Consider the following 18,957-nt stretch of genomic DNA (forward strand, 5'->3'; position numbering starts at 1 on the left):
TTAGCCTCTTGAACCATGGTTTTCTCCAGATATCTGCCCAGGAGTGGGGTTGCTAAATCATACGGTAGTTCTATGTTTAGCTTTTAAAAGAATCTCCATACTGTTCTCCATAGTGGCTGTACCAGTGTACATTCCCACCAACAGTGTACAACCGTTCCCTTTTCTGTGCACCCTCTCTAGCATTTGTTATTTGTAGACTTTTTAATGATGTGGCCATTCTGACCTCTGTGAGGTCATACCTCATTGTAGTTCTGATTTATTTATTTATTTTTTGAATTGTATAAGGTGTTTGGATATTTTGGAAATTAAGCCCTTGTCAATTGCATCATCTGCAAATATTTTCTCCCATTCTTCAGGATGTCTTTTTACTTTGTTTATGGTTTCCTTTGCTGTGCAAAAGCTTAAGAGTTTGATTAGGTCCCATTTGTTTATTTTTACTTTTATTTCTATTGCCTGGGGAGACTGACCGAAGAAAACATTGCTACAATTTATGTCACAGTCTTTTGCCTATGATCTCTTCTAAGAGTTTTATGGTGTCATGTTTTATATTTAAGTCATTAAGCCATTTTGAGTTTGTGTGTGGTATTGAGGTGAGTATTCTAAGTTCACTGATTTATATGTGGCTGTAAATCAAGTGTGTGGGTTTATTTCTGGACTCTGTATTCTGTTCCATTGATCTATATCTCTGTTTTGGTACCAGTACCATGCTGTTTTGGTTACTGTAGCCTTGTAGTATTGTCTGAAGTCTGGGAGGGTTATGTCTCCAGCTTTGTTCTTTTTTCTCAGGATTGCTTTGGCAGTTCTGGTCTTTAATGGTTCCGTATACATTTTAGGATTCTTTGTTCTAGTTCTGTAAAAAATGTCATAGGTAATTTGATAGGGATTGCTTTAAATCTGTAGATTGCTTTGGGTAATATAGAGATTTTAATAATAATTCTTTCAACCCAGGAGCATGGGATGTGTTCCTGTCTCTTTAACTCATTTCCAAATTCCTTCATCAGCGTTTTATAGTTCTCACCATATGAGTCTTTCACTTCTTTGGCCAGGTTTATTCCTAAGTATTTTATTACTTTTGATGCGATTTTAAAAGGGATTTTTTTTTTTGTACTTTTTGATATTTCATTGTTAGTGTAAAGAACTGTAACAGATTTCTGTATGTTAATTTTGTATGTTAATATTGTAACCAAATATTGTTGGTTATTTATCAGTTCTAGAAGTTTTTATATGAAATCTTTAGGATTTTCTACATATATGTCATCTGCATATAATGAAAATTTACTTCTTCCCTTTTATTTTGAATCCCTTTATTTTTCTTGTTCAATTGCTATGGCCAGGACTTTCAATACTATGTTGATTAGAAGAGCTGAGAGTGGACATCCTGGTCTTGTTTTCAGATTTTAGTGGGAAAGCTTTCAGCTTTTCACCATTGAGTTTTATGTTGGCTGAGGGTTTGTCATAAATAGCATTTGTCATGTTGAGATATGTTCCCTTTATACCTACTCCTCAAAAAGGAATCAAGATGGTAAAAAGGGAAGCGTGGGAATCTTGCTCTCTGATAAGGTTTGTCTGAGTGAACATAATTATAGGCAGATGCTTGGACCAGATATATGAATAGAGGAAAACAACTAGAGCCTATATTCTAGTTTCATGTTGGTTAAGTGTAGAATTTCATAATGGTTAAAATATGTGGAGTAAAGCTTTGTGAAGAGTCCAGGATAACATTGAATTTTATGCTTATTTTTGGTAAGTTGTGGCTTACTTTTAAAGAAATTCATCATGATAGAGAATAAGTTTTATAGGGGGAGAAAAATCTGCCTTTTGGATATTTCCTTTAATAAAAGTTAAAATTCTGGACATGCTGAAGTTGTTATTGATCTGTCCCTAGGTCATTGATATAACATGCTTTCTAAAGTAAAAAATTTCAAATGAATTCTTATGTAATTGTTATCATATCTCTGGATTTAATTTTTAGATATTTGAAAACTAGAGTATATTTTGTTATTTTTCATTGGCTATTACTATACAACAAAAAATGTCATTAATTTTTAGAGATTCAGTTTTATAGTAATTACTTATACAATATTAGACTTTTTCAAGAGTTATATAAAACTTTATATGTCATTCTTACAACAGTTCTCTGTGAAGTATTGCCATTTTTCAGAGGTAAAGTTAAGGCCCAGAGAGTCATACAGCTATGATAAAAATATTAACATAACTCACAGTATTTTGATTCCAAATGTCTTCATTTCTCTAGCCTTGTATTTATTTTGTTTTTAATGTCATGATATTGCAGCTTGTTGACAGCATGTTTTTTTATGTTTTCAGGATATGGCTTTAGTTGCCCCTGAGGCTCCTTCAGAACAAGCCAGAAGAGTTTTTCAAACTTATGATCCAGAAGGTAAAAGATTTTATTTTTTATTAACATTGTTTTATATCTTTATACATTTGAAATACATTGATCCTTTCCTGAGTTTTATTTTTAAAGAGTTGTTGGATTACTGAATGAAATCTATCTTGTACTAGTTGAAAGTTTTAAATAAGAAACAGTGGAAATGAGAACCAAAAAAAGTGATCATCATATTCTCACATGGAAGGGTTTTGTTTCACATGGTACTTAAGTATGGTTACTTGAATCTTGACTTCTGATGGTGTTAGACAGGGAAAAATACTACTTCTGAATTAAACTTTCTTAGCAATTTTCAAATAAGCAGTACAGTATGATTAACTCTAGTCACATGCTGTACATCACATCCCATGACTCATAACTGAAAGGTTGTACCTCTGACATCTTTTACTCCTTTCACCTACTCCCCCACCCCTTGCCTCTAGCAACCACCAATCTGTTCCTGTATCTGTGAGCTCAGTCTTGTTTAGATTCCACATATAATTGGGATAATATGGTATTTGTCTTTGTCTGATTTACTTCACTTTAGCATAATGCCCTCAAGTTCCAACCATGTTGAGGCAAATAGAAAGAGTTCCTTCCTTTTTTATTGGCTGAATAATACTCCATTTAGTGTATATACCACATTTTCTTTATCTATTCATCCACTGATGGACATTTAGAGTGTTTCAGTATCTTGGGTTGTAAACAGTGCTGCACTGAACATGAAGATGCATCTCAAGTAGTGTTTTCTCTTCCTTCAAATAAATATCCAGAAGTGGAATTGCTGGATGATGTGGTAGGTTCTTTCTCTTTTTAACTTTCTGAGAAACCTCCATACTGTACTCCATAGTGGCTGTACCAGTTTACATCCCCACTAACCGTGCACAGGGGTTTCCTTTTCTCCACATCCTCTCGAACACCTGCTATTTCTTATTGTGACTTTGATTTGCATTTCCCTGACAACTAGTGGGTGTTGAGTACTGTTTCATGTACCTGTTGTATATATTCAGCATATCTTCATAGGAAAATGTGCATTCAGAGCCTCTGCCTCTATTTTAATCATAGTGTTTGGGGTTTCTGTATTGAGTTCTGTGCGTTCTTCGCATATTTTGTATAGTAACCCTTTATCAGATGTGAGATTTGCACATATATTCTCCCATTCAGTAGGTTGCCTTTTCATTTTCCTTTGTTACACAGAAGCTTTTTAGTTTGATACAGTCCACTTGTTTATTTTTGCTTTCAATGTCACATCCAAAAAAATCAACGCCAAGAGTGTCCTGAAGCTTACCACCTGTGTTTTCTAATAAGTTTTAAGGTTTCTGGTCTTACAGTCAAGTCTTAACTCAAAGTGGATCAAATTATGTGTGTGGTGTAAGACAAGTGGTCCAGTTTTTGCAGTACCACTTGAAGAGACTGGTCTTTATTCATTGTATATCATAACTCCTGTGCTGTAAGTTAATTGTCTCTTTATGTGTAGGTTTATGTCTGGACTCTATTTGTTCCATTGATCTGTGTGGCTGTTTTAGGTGAGCACCTAAAAATAGGGCAGGGTACCTGGGGGTAGACCTTCTGGGAGGAGATACCGGAGCAGCGCTGATGAAGATGGTAGGAGACCATTGCAGCAGGGGCTGCATGTGCCCCGCCCCAACTGTTGGGGAGGCCTGCACGGGTTTTCCTTTTCCCCCAGGTGGTGAACTTCCTCCCAGGGCAACCCTCCTGGTGTCAGGCTGCTCTTGGCTGGGGGATACTTCTTAAAAAGTGGTGTACTTTTCTACACCACTGTCCTCAATGTATCATGGAATGCCATGGGGTTTTTGCTTCTGCGTCATAGCCCAGTGCTATCCTCGGACTGTTTTCTTCAGTTTGTAGTTGTTTGTTGTTTTGTTGCGTTTTTGTGTGGGAGACATGAGTTGGGGTCTCCAAGCCCTCCATCTTGCTGATATCACTCCCCAGAATATTTCTGTGTAATAGCGTGGAAGAAAATACAGAAGAAAAACCAACTTTATTATTTGTTTTTGAGCCAGATCTTAGCTTCTCTACCACACTAACAAAGGTTGTTTTGAAAAGTTCATATATAGATAGATACCACTCTGTTGTCCTCTGTATCATTGTTAACTAAGTGGTTTTGATCACCTTTGCATTTGTGTACTTTAGTTAGGTGATGGTCACGACTAACTCACTGACTTTTCCAGGATAACCTTAAAACTGATTCGTGCCTTCTATTCCCTTGTAAATTACCATGTAGGAACCTACGTTGTTGGATTAGTCCTTATCAACTGCTGAATGCATTCAGTTATTTTTATAAATTCATTTTCTTCTGTCTTGAAATTTTTTGTTCTTGGAGATGTACTCTTTCAGTCACACAAATTCTAGGAATCTTGGTAACCCATATAACTTTAGTTACCTTTCAGTCTATAAGTCTGCTTTCTTATGTATCATATAATAGCCTATTTAAGAGTCCTTGTGTGGATTAATCTGAGCATCGGACCATGAAGAGATGGCAAGAATACACAGAATAACTGTACAAAAAAGATCTTCATGACCCAGATAATCACAATGGTGTGATCACTGACCTAGAGCCAGACATCCTGGAATGTGAAGTCAAGTGGGCCTTAGAAAGCATCACTACGAACAAAGCTACTGGAGGTGATGGAATTCCAGTTGAGCTGTTCCAAATTCTGAAACATGATGCTGTGAAAGTGCTGCACTCAATATGCCAGTAAATTTGGAAAACTCAGCAGTGGCCACAGGACTGGAGAAGGTCAGTTTTCATTCCAATCCCAAAGAAAGGCAATGCCAAAGAATGCTCAAACTACCACACAATTGCACTCATGTCACATGCTAGTAAAGTAATGCTCAAAATTCTCCAAGCCAGGCTTCAGCAATATGTGAACCGTGAACTTCCTTATGTTCAAGCTGGTTTTAGAAAAGGCAGAGGAACCCGAGATCAAATTGCCAACATCCGCTGGATCATGGAAAAAGCAAGAGAGTTCCAGAAAAACATCTAATTCTGCTTTATTGACTATGCCAAAGCCTTTGACTGTGTGGATCACAATAAACTGTGGAAAATTCTGAAAAAGATGGGAATACCAGACCACCTGATCTGCCTCTTGAGATATTTGTATGCAAGTCAGGAAGCAACAGTTAGAACTGGACATGGAACAACAGACTGGTTCCAAATTGGAAAAGGAGTACATCAAGGCTGTATACTGTCACCCTGTTTATTTAACTTATATGCAGAGTACATCATGAGAAACGCTGGACTGGAAGAAACACAAGCTGGAATCAAGATTGCCTGGAGAAATATCAATAACCTCAGATATGCAGATGACACCACCCTTATGGCAGAAAGTGAAAAAGAACTAAAAAGCCTCTTGATGAAAGTGAAAGAGGAGAGTGAAAAAGTTGGCTTAAAGCTCAACATTCAGAAAACGAAGATCATGGCATCCGGTCCCATCACTTCATGGGAAATAGATGGGGAAACAGTGTCAGACTTTATTTTTCTGGGCTCCAGAATCACTACACATGGTGACTGCAGCCATGAAATTAAAAGACGCTTACTCCTTGGAAGGAAAGTTATGACCAACCTAGATAGCATATTGAAAAGCAGAGACATTGCTTTGCCAACAAAGGTTCGTCTAGTCAAGGCTGTGGTTTTTCCTGTGGTCATGTATGGTTGTGAGAGTTGGACTGTGAAGAAGGCTGAGCGCCGAAGAATTGATGCTTTTGAAGTGTGGTGTTGGAGAAGATTCTTGAGAGTCCCTTGGACTGCCAGGAGATCCAACCAGTCCATTCTGAAGGAGATCAGCCCTGGGATTTCTTTGGAAGGAATGATGCTAAAGCTGAAACTCCAGTACTTTGGCCACCTCATGTGAAGAGTTGACTCATTGGAAAAGACTCTGATGCTGGGAGGGATTGGGGGCAAGAGGAGAAGGGGACGACAGAGGATGAGATGGCTGGATGGCATCACTGACTCGATGGACGTGAGTCTGAGTGAACTCCAGGAGTTGGTGATGGACAGGGAGGCCTGGCGTGCTGCGATTCATGGGGTCACAAAAAGAGTCGGACACGATTGAGCGACTGATCTGATACGGATTAAATGAATAATGTTGTGTAAAGCACCTGCAGTGCTTAACATGTAGGTATTTTATAAATGTGATTCCTTTCTCTCTACACCTCAAGTTGATTAGTGCTGGCACTGGTGAGTTTACCTACAGTTAGTTTCTTCCACTGTACCTTTTTATTGGAAAAAAAAAAAGGTTTCTTTCCTCTTGGAATTAATAATCTTTTAAACTTCCAGTAACATTTCACTCAGTCTAAGTCTTTAGAAGTAAAAGTAATTTACATCTTTATGTTTTCCTACCACTGAATGAAATCAGTTTTATAGTGTTAATAAGTTAACAGCTTCAACTGGAATCACTGGTTATGTGTAGCACATTGAACTGTGTTGTGGAGAGTGACAAAAATAAGCATCCTCTTACCTCTTTGAATCCTTTGATGGAAAAGAGAGGAAATAAATAATTTATGTTCCTAAATGCTTTTAGTATCTTTTGAGTTGGGATCAAACTTAAGAGTTTTTGGAAACTGTAGCAAGTTAAAATGAAAATAAGATTGACATAAATAAGGTTAAAAGAAGAAATGTGATTGAAGTGAACTGCCATTAGCTAGAGATACATCAAGAAGACCTGAGAGGGGAGGGTCATGCTGGCAAACAGAAGCATAAAGAAGAGAAAGTGATACCTGTGAACATAAGGTAGGAAATAGCAATTTACATGCAGGCAGTAGCCAGCAAAGTGTTTGACTTGAGTGCAAAGACAGGACACCAGAAAAATAATCATGTAGTATTTACTAAAGTGATGCCAAAGGTAAGAAATTAATGGTCAAGGCTTGGATTTATGGTTTGTTTGTTTGTTTCTTCTCTTTCTTTAATTGGCATGTAATTGCTTTACAATGCTGTCTTAGTTTCAGCTATGTATACATATATCCCCTCACTCTTGCACCAGGGCAGGAATAGAGATGCAGACACAAGAGAATGGACTTTTTATACAAGGGTGGGGGGGGGGGAGGGTGGGGAGGCGGGAGGGGAGGACTAGAGAGTAGCATTGACATACATACACTGTCATGTGTACAACAGCCAGCTAGTGGGAAGCTGCTGTGTAGCACAGGAAGCTCAGCTCGGAGCTCTGAGAGGATTTACGTTTTAAAGAAGTGTATTTCACAGAACGAGTCAAGCAGTTTTCTGTCATGTACCTTCCCTTTAAGGATTTAAGGTATTTGTTTTGTTTTGTTTTTCTCTTCCACCTCTCACCCCTCTTCTAGATGTCTGCGTTTTCTATACCTCCCACCCCAGTGGAGAGTGAGTGTGGAGTGGTATACACCCATACACATATAAAATGCCTGCTCTGTTTCAGGACATACGAGGTGACATGTTTCTACCCATATTGATAGTAATCACTGTGTGAGAGGTAGATTCCTTCTGGAATGGAATGCATTATAGTAGGTAAGATGACTTGACAGATGAACTGGGTATCTTCCCAAGGTTTCCAGTCAGGTCTTTATAGTGCAGTGTAATTTTGATTTGAATTGATGGTCCAAAATATCAAACATACTCTTCTCCCAGTGTAACCACCATCACAAACCACTCTCAACTCAAACATATGGCTTTTCTGTACTTAGCCTTTTTGGATACATGTGTATTTCTTTCCTTAGTGAGAAACTGAGACCTAAAATTATAAGTGAATGAGTTTCTTGAGAAAAGAAATGTGCACAGAAAGTATCAGAATACTTCAGGAGAGAACTGAACACAATATTTTAGATGATGAACAAAGTTGTAGAGAAATGCCTTCAGAATAAGGAGGAGTAGATCTGGGCTTGAAAAGCCTAATGTTATTTAGAAGGTGAGTTTTTTTTTTTAAGGAACTATCAGGAATACAAAGATACTAAAACTAAAGTTTAGTATCTTACAGTCACAAGTAGTAAATTTGTTTGCTTTTTACAGTTTCAATTTTTTACATCATTAATGAGGTAGCAGACTCCATTTGGTTTTACTAAATTAAAAGGAAAATTAGACTGTCTTATTGTCAATATGAAAACACAATTTATGATCAGTGGCAGTTTTTCAGAATGGAGTCCTGAAGAATACATAGGAAAATACATTTGTTATGTTTTTTAATTAGAGAAAATTATTGATTAAATAAAGTCGTTTTCATCTGTATAGTTTTATGTGGGACAACTTAGCAGGACTATAATCTGAATAGTTAAGAAGTAAACAAAACTTGTTCAGTCACCTTAGAAAAGCTGTGTCTTTCTATTACTTACCTTCAGTTCAGTTCAGTTGCTCAGTTATGTCCAACTCTTTGTAACCCTTTGGATTGCAGCACACCAGGCTTCCCTGTCCATCACCAACTCCTGGAGCTTACCATGGAGAAAATGAACTCCACTTTCTCATTTGAGCATCACTGTTTATTGTTTAGCTACATAGAGTCCACTCTAGGAAGTTGGATTCAGTTCAGTCGCTCAGTCGTGTCCTACTCTTTGTGATGCCATGGACTGCAGCACGCAAGGCCTCCCTGTCCATCACCAACTCCCGGAGTCCACCCAAACCCATGTCCATTGAGTCGGTGATTCCATCCAACCATCTCATCCTCTGTCATCCCCTTCTCCTCCTGCCCTCAATCTTTCCCAACATCAGGGTCTTTTCCAGTGAGTCAGCTCGTAGCATTGCAGTTTCAGCTTCAACATCAGTCCTTGCAGTGAACACCCAGGACTGATTTCCTTTAGGATGGACTGGTTGGATCTCCTTGCAGTCCAAGGGACTCTCAAGAGTCTTCTCCAACACCACAGCTCAAAAGCATCAATTCTTCAGCATTCAGTTTTCTTTATAGTCCAACTCTCACATCCATACATGACCACAGGAAAAACCATAGCTTTGACTAGACGGAACTTTGTTGGCAAAGTAATGTCTCTGCTTTTGAATATGCTGTCTAGGTTGGTCATAACTTGCCTTCCAAGGAGTAAGCATCTTTTAATTTCATGGCTGCAATCACCATCGACAGTGATTTTGGAGCCCCCCAAAATAAAGTCAGTCACTATTTCCACTGTTTCCCCATGTATTTCCCATGAGTGATGAGACCGGATACCATGATCTTAGTTTTCTGAATGTCGAGCTTTAAGCCAACTTTTTCACTCTCCTCTTTCACTTTCATCAAGAGGCTTTTGAGTTCCTCTTCACTTTCTGCCATAAGGGTGGTATCATCTGCACATCTGAGGTTATTGATATTTCTCCCGTCAATCTTGATTCCAGCTTGTGCTTCTTCCAGTCTAGTGTTTCTCATGATGTACTCTGCATGTAAGTTAAATAAGCAGGATGACAATATACAGCCTTGACGTACTCCTTTTCCTATTTGGAACCAGTCTGTTGTTCCATGTCCAGTTCTAACTGTTGCTTCCTGACTTGCATACAGGTTTCTGAATAGACAGGTCAGGTTGGTCTGGTATTCCCATCTCTTTCAGAATTTTCCACAGTTTATTGTGATCCACACAAAGGCTTTGGCATAGTCAATAAAGCAGAAATAGATGTTTTTCTGGAACTCTCTTTCTATGATCCAGCAGATGTTGGCAATTTAATCTCTGGTTCCTCTGCCTTTTCTAAAACCAGCTTGAATATCTGGAAGTTCATGGTTCATGTATTGTTGAAGCCTGGCTTGGAGAATTTTAAGCATCACTTTACTAGCGTATGAGATGAGTGCAATTGTGCGGTAGTTTGAGCATTCTTTGGCATTGCCTTTCTTTTGGATTGGAATGAAAACTGACCTTTTCCAGTCCTGTGGCTACTGCTGAGTTTTCCAAAAAGAAAATTCTTCATTTTTAGTCACAAACTAATCAGCTAACGTACTAATTTGATCCCTGCCCCCACCATAGTACTCTTGTCTGTGTTCTGCACCATGTTTGGTTTGTAACTTTCCCATCACATATAAAGTAAAGTGGTTTTGCAAGATAGGCCAGAAATCAACTACTTATTTCTTTCCAAACTTCATAGGTACAGTTCACAAAGCTGTTTTTGGTTGAACCATGGTGCCTGAACAGAACAGTTTATGTAAGTCTAAAGTTAGGGTTAGCTTGAATAATTGTCAGAACCGTGATTGAGCAGCTTCTTATATCAAGCCCTGTGCTGGTCCTGGGGCTATGTCTTCCCTGCCGTCCAGGGGCCGGAGAAGCAAAGCAGCAGGGAGACATGGGACAGGAGACCAGGGCAAAAGCAACCACAAAAACGCCTGGACTTTGCCTCAGGGCCAGAGTCACATATTTTCTCCACTAAGAGTTCTACTAAATTGTTTGTTAGTAAAGGATTGATAATAATAATAGGTAAAGTATGATACAACATTTAATAAAAATAATTTATTTTCTTGACTAAGACCAACAGCGTTTACAGTCTCCTCAATTAGATCTCTTCTAGGAAATGGCAACCCACTCCAGTATTCTTGCCTTGTCCACAGGATTTCCAAGCTTGGCAGGCTACAGTCCTTGGGGTCACAAAGAGTCAGACACAACTTGGCGACTAAACAATAAACAATAACTAGCTCTCGATTTTCTCCTCTGTTCCTAAGAAACTTTACTCTTCTCATCTACAGAGGTTTGAATATGTTACAGTCCCAGTGGTGGGTCCTGCCTCCTCTCAAGCTCTCCCTCACCCGCTTGAACTCCTGACACAGCTCTTCTCCTGCAGTTCTCCGTCAGCTGCGGCCTCTGCTAAGAGAGACCTGCCAGGTTCCCCTTGTCTTCCCCAGGTTTTCCCAGTGGGAATCACAGTGGGTGCTTCCTTTTCCTTCACGTCCAGCTCTGACTTCTCCCTCATGAACTCTCATCATACCAAGCAGGTTGTTAACTCGCTCCACTGTCACGCTCCTTCCCGGCACTGCTCTGCGCTATGTCCCTCCTCTCACGCTCTAGGAGCTGGGCACTTCTTACCATCTGTTTACTTGTTTTTAAAAAGCAAAACTCTTTCACATTTGTAAACAAATAGCTTTTCCCCTCCTTTTCAAATGTCTTAAAACACAGCTTAACTGTATGTGAATATTGGCTCTGTAGCTGCTCACGAGCTCACTGTCACACACACAGTGCCCCCTCTCATCCTCCCCATTCTTCTGAGGTGGAGTGCCTGTACAAGTCTGTTTTATATTCATGTGGTTAAATTACTGATGCATTCACATTCTCCTTTTTCCTTGTGTGCTTCTTAGCCCTGCTTGGTGTGTGTGTGTGTGCTCACTCAGTCGTGTCCGATTCTTTGCAACCCACCAGCACGGTAGCCCATGGACTATAGCCCACTGGGCTCCTCTGTACATGGAATTTTCCAGGCAAGATAGCTTGAGAAGTCAACAGATTGACACTCAGGTTTCCTCTGCTGTTGGTATTGAGGTCATCTTACCATTGTGTCTCCATTTCCATATTCTTTGTGGAACCAACCAACTAAATCCTAGATGGCATGAGTTTCATCTGCTTCGACTTAAGGCTTCTTTTTCTAAAGATCTTCTCTTGATATGAATGACTGCTAAAGAATAAAGTAACTTCAAAATCAGTGTTTTAAAAAGGTAATTCCAAATCTCCTCTTCTGATCTTGGGTATATTAAAAGTCTGTGAGGTATTGAAAAAATGCTCTCCAGTCTCTAGTTATACTGTATATATTAAAAAAATAGAGTCACTGGCTTATAGTCACTGCTGTGCTCCGTGTTTACAAGCTGTAAATCTCATAGGCTGCTTAAAAAGTGTTGGAGTGGTTACGTTTTGAGGTAAATCATGTTTGAGTTAACGAGGTCATTGTGGTGTTTTCCTGCTTGTTGTTTGTATCTTCTACAGCCAATTAGCTTTTTTGAGGATGGGAGCAGAGTCTCAGTTACAGTAAGAAGAGATTAGGCTGCCTGCCATTCAGTGCTTCTGAAGAATATTGTAATACACACTGCCTGTGTCGAGTGATACGTGTGATAACCCATAAACACAGAACTGTTTCTGTCTGCCAGTGACCTGATAAAGCCTGTTTTACATTTGGAGATGCTAAGCTTTTAGCTGTGACCTAACAAAGCAAAATGAGTAATTTTTTTCTACCTTTCGAACTCAAGTTAGGCTTACAAAGATGGAATATTTTCACAGGTGCCTTCAAACAAGTTCTTTATTCTTTATATTGTAAATTATTGGTAGCTTGACAAACTGGAATTATTCTAAACCCCCACTTTATAAAACTATGTTTAGGAAAATTTTTAATTATCCTAAATGATTCTCAGCCTTTTAGTCAAGGCCAGTCTTCATATGAATAAGCATGTGCTTAGGAGGTTTAAGAAAAGACTTTAAAAAAATCATAACTTCTTTATTTCCTTTCTGGTAGAGACAGAGTACACCGTACATCCAGAAAGAGCAGCTATGCTTTATTTTGTGGTTTGATGACAGAAGCAGGGCTTGTGGACACCTCATTTTCCAAGACAAGATTTTTATTTTTATTATCCTAATCCCTGAAAAAGGGTATCCTTTTGGAAGCTGATCAGAAGCCAAGACAGTCTTCAGAAATGAGTAAATGGGTAGAGGAACTCGAGTGTTGTACATTTAAGAGAATCAACAACTTGCTTGTTTAAAAGCACTGTGATTTCAGACAGCCCTACAAGCTTTTTTGTGTGTGTCATGCTCTATTGCGTCATCTGAGTTTGGGCCATTTCCCATCCTCATTGAGCCCCAGAAAAGGAGTATTTTCTATTGACTAGTCTTCATCTACATTTGAGTCTACTCTGTGTCCCAACTTTTTTTTTTTTTCCCTATTAAATCTTTGGCTTTTATTTAAGTCAGGTCTGTTGATTTAAGTCAAGAGATATCTTTTCTTGATCTTATATTATTAGAGATCTAAATAGCAATCGATCATGAAAATCCTTTCAAAAAGTTATGTAACATTGTGACAAGAGGAATTTATTGGTAAAGGATTATTTAAATTGGATTTGTTAAAGGGAATTTAAAGGTTTACATTTCAATAAATATTGAAAAATATACCTAATAAATAGTTGTTATAAACTTAAGTAGAAAAAACTTTCACCATTTAAATTTGTAAGCCTGTTTAAGAAATAATTTGGCTTTAAGGTTTCCTTGGTGTTCTCAGGTAGAAGTCATGTGGTTATTTTTGTATTAAAAACTAACCTTGAAAATAAATCTTTGCCTATGTGCTCAAGAACACTAACAGAAAAAAAAGAACCTGATAGACATTGTGCCCAAAATAAACTGAATATGCTATTCCTTAACTCTTTGTATCCCTCTTACTGACTTTTCATGGTGTCTGTGATCAGCAATAATAGCATTTCTTGAAGTAAACTATCTAAATTGTTTCTGTAATATTTTTTCTCAGATAATGGATTCATACCTGACTCACTTCTAGAAGATGTGATGAAAGCATTGGACCTTGTTTCCGATCCTGAATAGTAAGATACATACAAAGTGTTATTTATTTAGTGAGGGGGGAGGGTGGGAGGACTCTTAACTGCCCCACGTGGCCATTGTCTTCATTAAAAATGTACATCATTCCATCTATAACTTCCATAAATTTGGGATCTTTATTATCCATGGGAAGATATCTCTCTAGTTAGGTGGACACATCTTGTATTGTATTTTAATCAAATACATAATATAATGATCAAATATAGGTTATTAAAAATCACCTTTGATCTACATTTCTTTTTTTCCCTTTTTCTGAAAGTGTATCTGACAGTGAACAAGCTTTAGCTAACAAACATTTAAGGAAAGGATTCAGCAAAAGCAACCCAAAACAAATTGGTATATACAGTTTTTAGAACTTGATACTATTCTGTTTTCAGTTAGTTTGGCTTATTTTCTTTGAAAGTATGAAATATGTATAAACATTTGCAAACTAATTGCATGTGACATAACGTCTCAATCTCACCACCTAGAGCTGGGATGTTACCCTTTCTTAGTAGACATAATTGGTGATTCCAACTTAAAGAGGAGAAATACAGAGACAGTTGAACCAGTCCAATAAATGGTATAATAGTAACTACCGTATTTATTCTCAACTGATTACCAAGTGGAGACCTTTTTGTTTACATTGCTCTAATACTCAAGAGAGACTTGAACTCGGATAATTTTGGTTACTAAGAAGTCTTAAGATGGGAAGGAAGAAAAAGGTCGTTATTAAAGTTAGTACAGCTGAGTCAAATTGTTTTTTCTAGAAATAGCTGAAAGATTGGACAGTTACTCACTTGGTCCTTTGGTCTAGTCACATTTATAATGTTTGGCCATAAGCTAACTGGACTGTATCAAGGATTAATAAATATAGTAAATATGACTGTGTCTTCATTTGTTTCATGTCATAACGTGACATATATTGTATTACTGTATTCTTAAAGTAAGCTAAAGGAAAGGTTATTAGGAAAATCATAAGAGAAATATATTTATGATATATGTATATATTGATTGAAAAATACGTGTGTGTGTGTGCATAAGTGGACCCTGGCGATTCAAAGCCATGTTATGCAAGGCTTAACTGTATAAAAGTTACCTTTATACCTGAGAGGTAATATGGAGAATAAAAATGTTTTGAAAAGACCATTTTCATTTTTAAAACTCTTTAAACTGCAGTCCATTCTTCTCTGCCTTCTTTCTACACATAGTACCTTTCAGCAACCTCAGTGACACCAAATGCTAAGGGCTCTGCCAAGCGCTACTCCAGACAGTCATGCCACTTCTTGAAATTCAGTGTACTTTATTAGCTCTTTGAGAATTGTCTTAACTATTTTAACCTTCAGTTTACACTGTCTAAGAATTTTAAACCTCCACCTTATTTGGTTCTTGAAAGTAAGCTTTTCAGGAGATGTTTTTGATTATCCGATGTACCGTTGCCTTTGACACTGTTCCTTTTTCTCTTTAACGTAAAAGAAAAAAATGTTTATTTTTAAGCCTAAATGCCTCATTTGGTAGCTAAATTCAGGCATACCTATGAAGCAAAGGGAATGTGCTTTTGGGAGGCTCTAGGCCTGCTTTTACAAGCCTGGGTTTTTTATACGTTACCTAATAAGGAACAATATTCCAAAGTCATCATCATAATTTAAATTCTAAATAGTAACAGATTACTCTGGTTTAAAAATAACCAAGTTTTGGCAAATTAGATGTCATTCCTGTGTATTTGTCATTAAGGGTCTAAAAAAGAACAGCTCTCGGGATTTTTGGCAGTTAAATGTGTTGCAGTACCAGTAATTTAATCATGAAAGAAGAAAAATAAGCTTTTTTTTTTTCCTGTGGTATCCACTGTTTTTCTTTTTTCTCTCTCCATAGTATAAATCTCATGAAGAATAAATTAGATCCAGAAGGATTAGGAATCATATTATTGGGTCCATTCCTTCAAGAATTTTTTCCTGATCAGGTAACATTGTTTTGTTCTATTGGGATGATCATATTATGATTGTTTCAGCATTTTTCCCTACTAAACATGTTCTAACATGCAGATATTAGACTAAGAAAGCACTATTATTATGTAAATACTTGCCCAGACCAAGAGGATAGAAGGGCATGTGTGTTCCAATACAGTAATGTAAAATTTTGATTAAAGGACAGAGGTGGTGAAAGAGTATATACACCAATATAGACACTTTGATACTGTTTTCTAAAGAAAGAGTCTCTTAATTCCCTCCTGCCCCTGGGTAACTTCTCTCAGGTCCCTATTGTCAATAGATTGGTATGTATCTTTAGAACTTTCTCAATGCTAGCAAAGAAGGTTAAGGAGCCTGTGTGTAGTGCAAACTCCTACCAGTGCTCCTGTGTCCCAGGAGAATTTTAGTTGCATTAAAGAAGACCCTTTGAGTGCAACTGTACTGTTTCATGTTGGGTCATGTCTGTGTCACTGGCTAATTCTACAGCCTACACTTACTTTTCCTCCTGTTGGAGTGCAGGGTTTTACCACTCCCTCAAATTATTTAGCAAGGTGTGTTGTGATTTCATCAGATACCAGCATGGTTTACAGTAAGAATAGCAGAAGCAGCTACCATTTAATAAGCATGTACTATGCATGAGATACTGTGTACCTTCTAAATTGTGTATTATTTTTCCCCAATTTTGCCAGTGAGGAAATTGAAGATTAGAGAACTTAAAAAAATGGCTTACAGTTATACTGCTAGCACGAGGCCGATTCAGGCTCCAGTGTAGGTTGTCTAAGCCCAGAGACAAAGCATTTTAGCACCGTTACATTACCTTTTGTTGCTATTTTATACCACTTGTTACTAGAACTGCAGTAAAATATTTATTTTGTAAGTTAACTCTGAAAATCCAGTCAAATCATTTATCTAAGTAATTGCACTGACTCGTGTATACATTAAGATGGTTGATATGTCTTATAAAACTTTCAAGTGGGATACAAAAGAGAGCTTGGATTCTAGACATGAAACGTTAAAAACAGTTAAAAACATGAACTTTTAAAATATGATGCACAAATTATTGAGACAACTGGAAGTCCAATTAGTATATTTAAGGAAAACTTAAAGTAAGATTTGAACTAGATCTTGTAAAACAAGAGAAGTTGGAAAAAAAAATATCACAAATGTGCACAGAGCTGACAACAAAAGGCCTTTTCATGGGAAGATGAGGAATATGCTTGTCTCAGAGAACTGAGCAAGGAGAGTGGTTGGGGACAAGACTGGAAAAGCAGCTTAGGTCCTACGTTTTTAGGATTCTTGGTTACAAATCCCAGCATGAACTAAACATGAGCAGGAAGGAGTAGCTCAGAATACCTCAAGGATGGAAGAGGTAGGTAGTGCCTGGAAGGTGGGTTCCAGGAGCTTCTGGGACTGGGCCAAGTCTCATCTCCACCCCCATACATGCACATATTTAAAACTATAAACTACTGTAGAAGAGCTTATCATAAAAATCACCACCCCGCCAATTTCCAGTCTCTTCCCCAGATGCCACTATTTCAGCTTTTAGATTTTATAGTACTTAAGTGCATAAATCTAAGTTTCTTGCTTTGTCAACTGATTCCTTAATCAAAGGCTGTAGAATTAAGAAGCTTCCATTTTACTTTGAATTGCTAGTTAGAAATTGCCTGATATAAAGATTTACAGTTTTAACTGTTGGTTATTTATAATATAGGGTTCCAGTGGTCCAGAGTCTTTTACTGTCTACCACTACAATGGATTGAAACAGTCAAATTACAATGAAAAGGTATGATAACTCAGTGTAATTTGTCTTTACCTGAGTTGATAAAATACAGGAGTATGTATTACAATGTCTGAGTCCCATAAAACTGATGCCTAAGCAAGGAGGTTATTCTAGGAGTCTCTTACTGTCACAGCTTATCTTAGACCTGGACTCAGTGAGATCATCATCGGAATTTTGGAGTAGTGGTTTCACTGTAACAAGGTAACTCATCTACATACATGTTGTTACCCTTGGTGTGCAAATATTACAAAATCAAGTTTAGTCCACTGAAGTTACTGATGCACTTAAATGAAGAAAGAAGGGGCAAGAGGGAGACTTTTTATTTAAAAAAAAAAAAAAAAAATCTATTTTAAAGGATTTAAATTAATAACCATAACAGCGAGCATTTGTTGAGGATGTACCTAGAATTGTCATCAACACTTAGTTCATGGGGTGGGGTGGAGAAAACAAAGTATTCTTGCATATTCTCCGTTTACAGTCGAGAAAACTGAGGCACAGAGAAGGAAGCAGCCAGGAGACAGCAGAGCTGGAGCAAAGGCTAGGTGTCTCCCTCCGAGCCTGCGGTTCACCCGCTGTGCTCTGATTTTGCCTTCTTGAATCTCGGACAAGGGCCCACGGGTGCTTCACTTCCAGATGTACTCACCCACTCTACAGCAGAAGTTTGGTCTTGCCAATTCACCCTCTTTGATTAATGAGCTTGGCGACACATAAGATATATCTACTCTGTTTGCATTTATTCCAGTTAAGAGTCACAGTAGATATAGCTCATATTAGGACTAAGGCCTAACATGCCTTTTTAATTTGAAGTACCCATGCTGACTTCATGTGTATTTGATATTACTGAGGATGGCTACAGAAAACAGATCATCATGTGCATTAGGGCAAATCTAAACCTGCCCCTAAAATTTACTTTTGTTTTCATAACAAAATATAAATTAGAACTTTTACTAAATTAGGGCCAAGATCTTTTCATAGGAGGGTAATTGATTGATACCTATTTTGAAAAATACAAGTTTTCTTATTGACAATTTCTATGTTCGGTCCTTATGTGTAAATGAGCGCTTCATCTAGTTGTAAGTTCTGTGTAGCTTGTACTAGAAGGTACTTTGTAGTTACTTGCCTACACAATCCCTGCAAGGTAGATCAGTCAAATATTATCTGTATTTTACAGATGAAGCCTCTGGGACAGGGAGATTAAGTGACTCACCCAGGGTCACACGGCCAGTCACTGTCAGAGCAGGGACTGGAACTGAGTTCCTGAAACCCAGTCTTGTCCTTGGTCTGCTTGCCCACGCTGTATGTGTATAGTAAGTTTTTAAGTCATGCTCATGACAAGTGTCTGACATGACTAACAAAAAGATCAGAAATCAAAGATGAACTAT

General features: G+C 37.8%; 1 protein-coding gene across 4 annotated transcripts in view; it reads left to right on the top strand.

The window, feature by feature from the left end:
• The window catches only part of MINDY3 (MINDY lysine 48 deubiquitinase 3), an 83,621-nt gene that overhangs the window by 62,490 nt on the left and 2,174 nt on the right, over positions 1-18,957 (top strand). For all 4 annotated transcript variants that reach the window (XM_025264357.3, XM_006054415.4, XM_025264356.3 and 1 more), the window contains 4 exons: positions 2,326-2,398; positions 13,761-13,833; positions 15,701-15,788; positions 17,507-17,578. In XM_025264357.3, the coding sequence (XP_025120142.1) occupies positions 2,326-2,398; positions 13,761-13,833; positions 15,701-15,788; positions 17,507-17,578 (306 nt within the window). The remainder of the gene's footprint in view (positions 1-2,325; positions 2,399-13,760; positions 13,834-15,700; positions 15,789-17,506; positions 17,579-18,957) is intronic.

This window comes from Bubalus bubalis, chromosome 14 (assembly GCF_019923935.1).
Source record: "Bubalus bubalis isolate 160015118507 breed Murrah chromosome 14, NDDB_SH_1, whole genome shotgun sequence".
Lineage (NCBI taxonomy): Eukaryota > Metazoa > Chordata > Mammalia > Artiodactyla > Bovidae > Bubalus > Bubalus bubalis.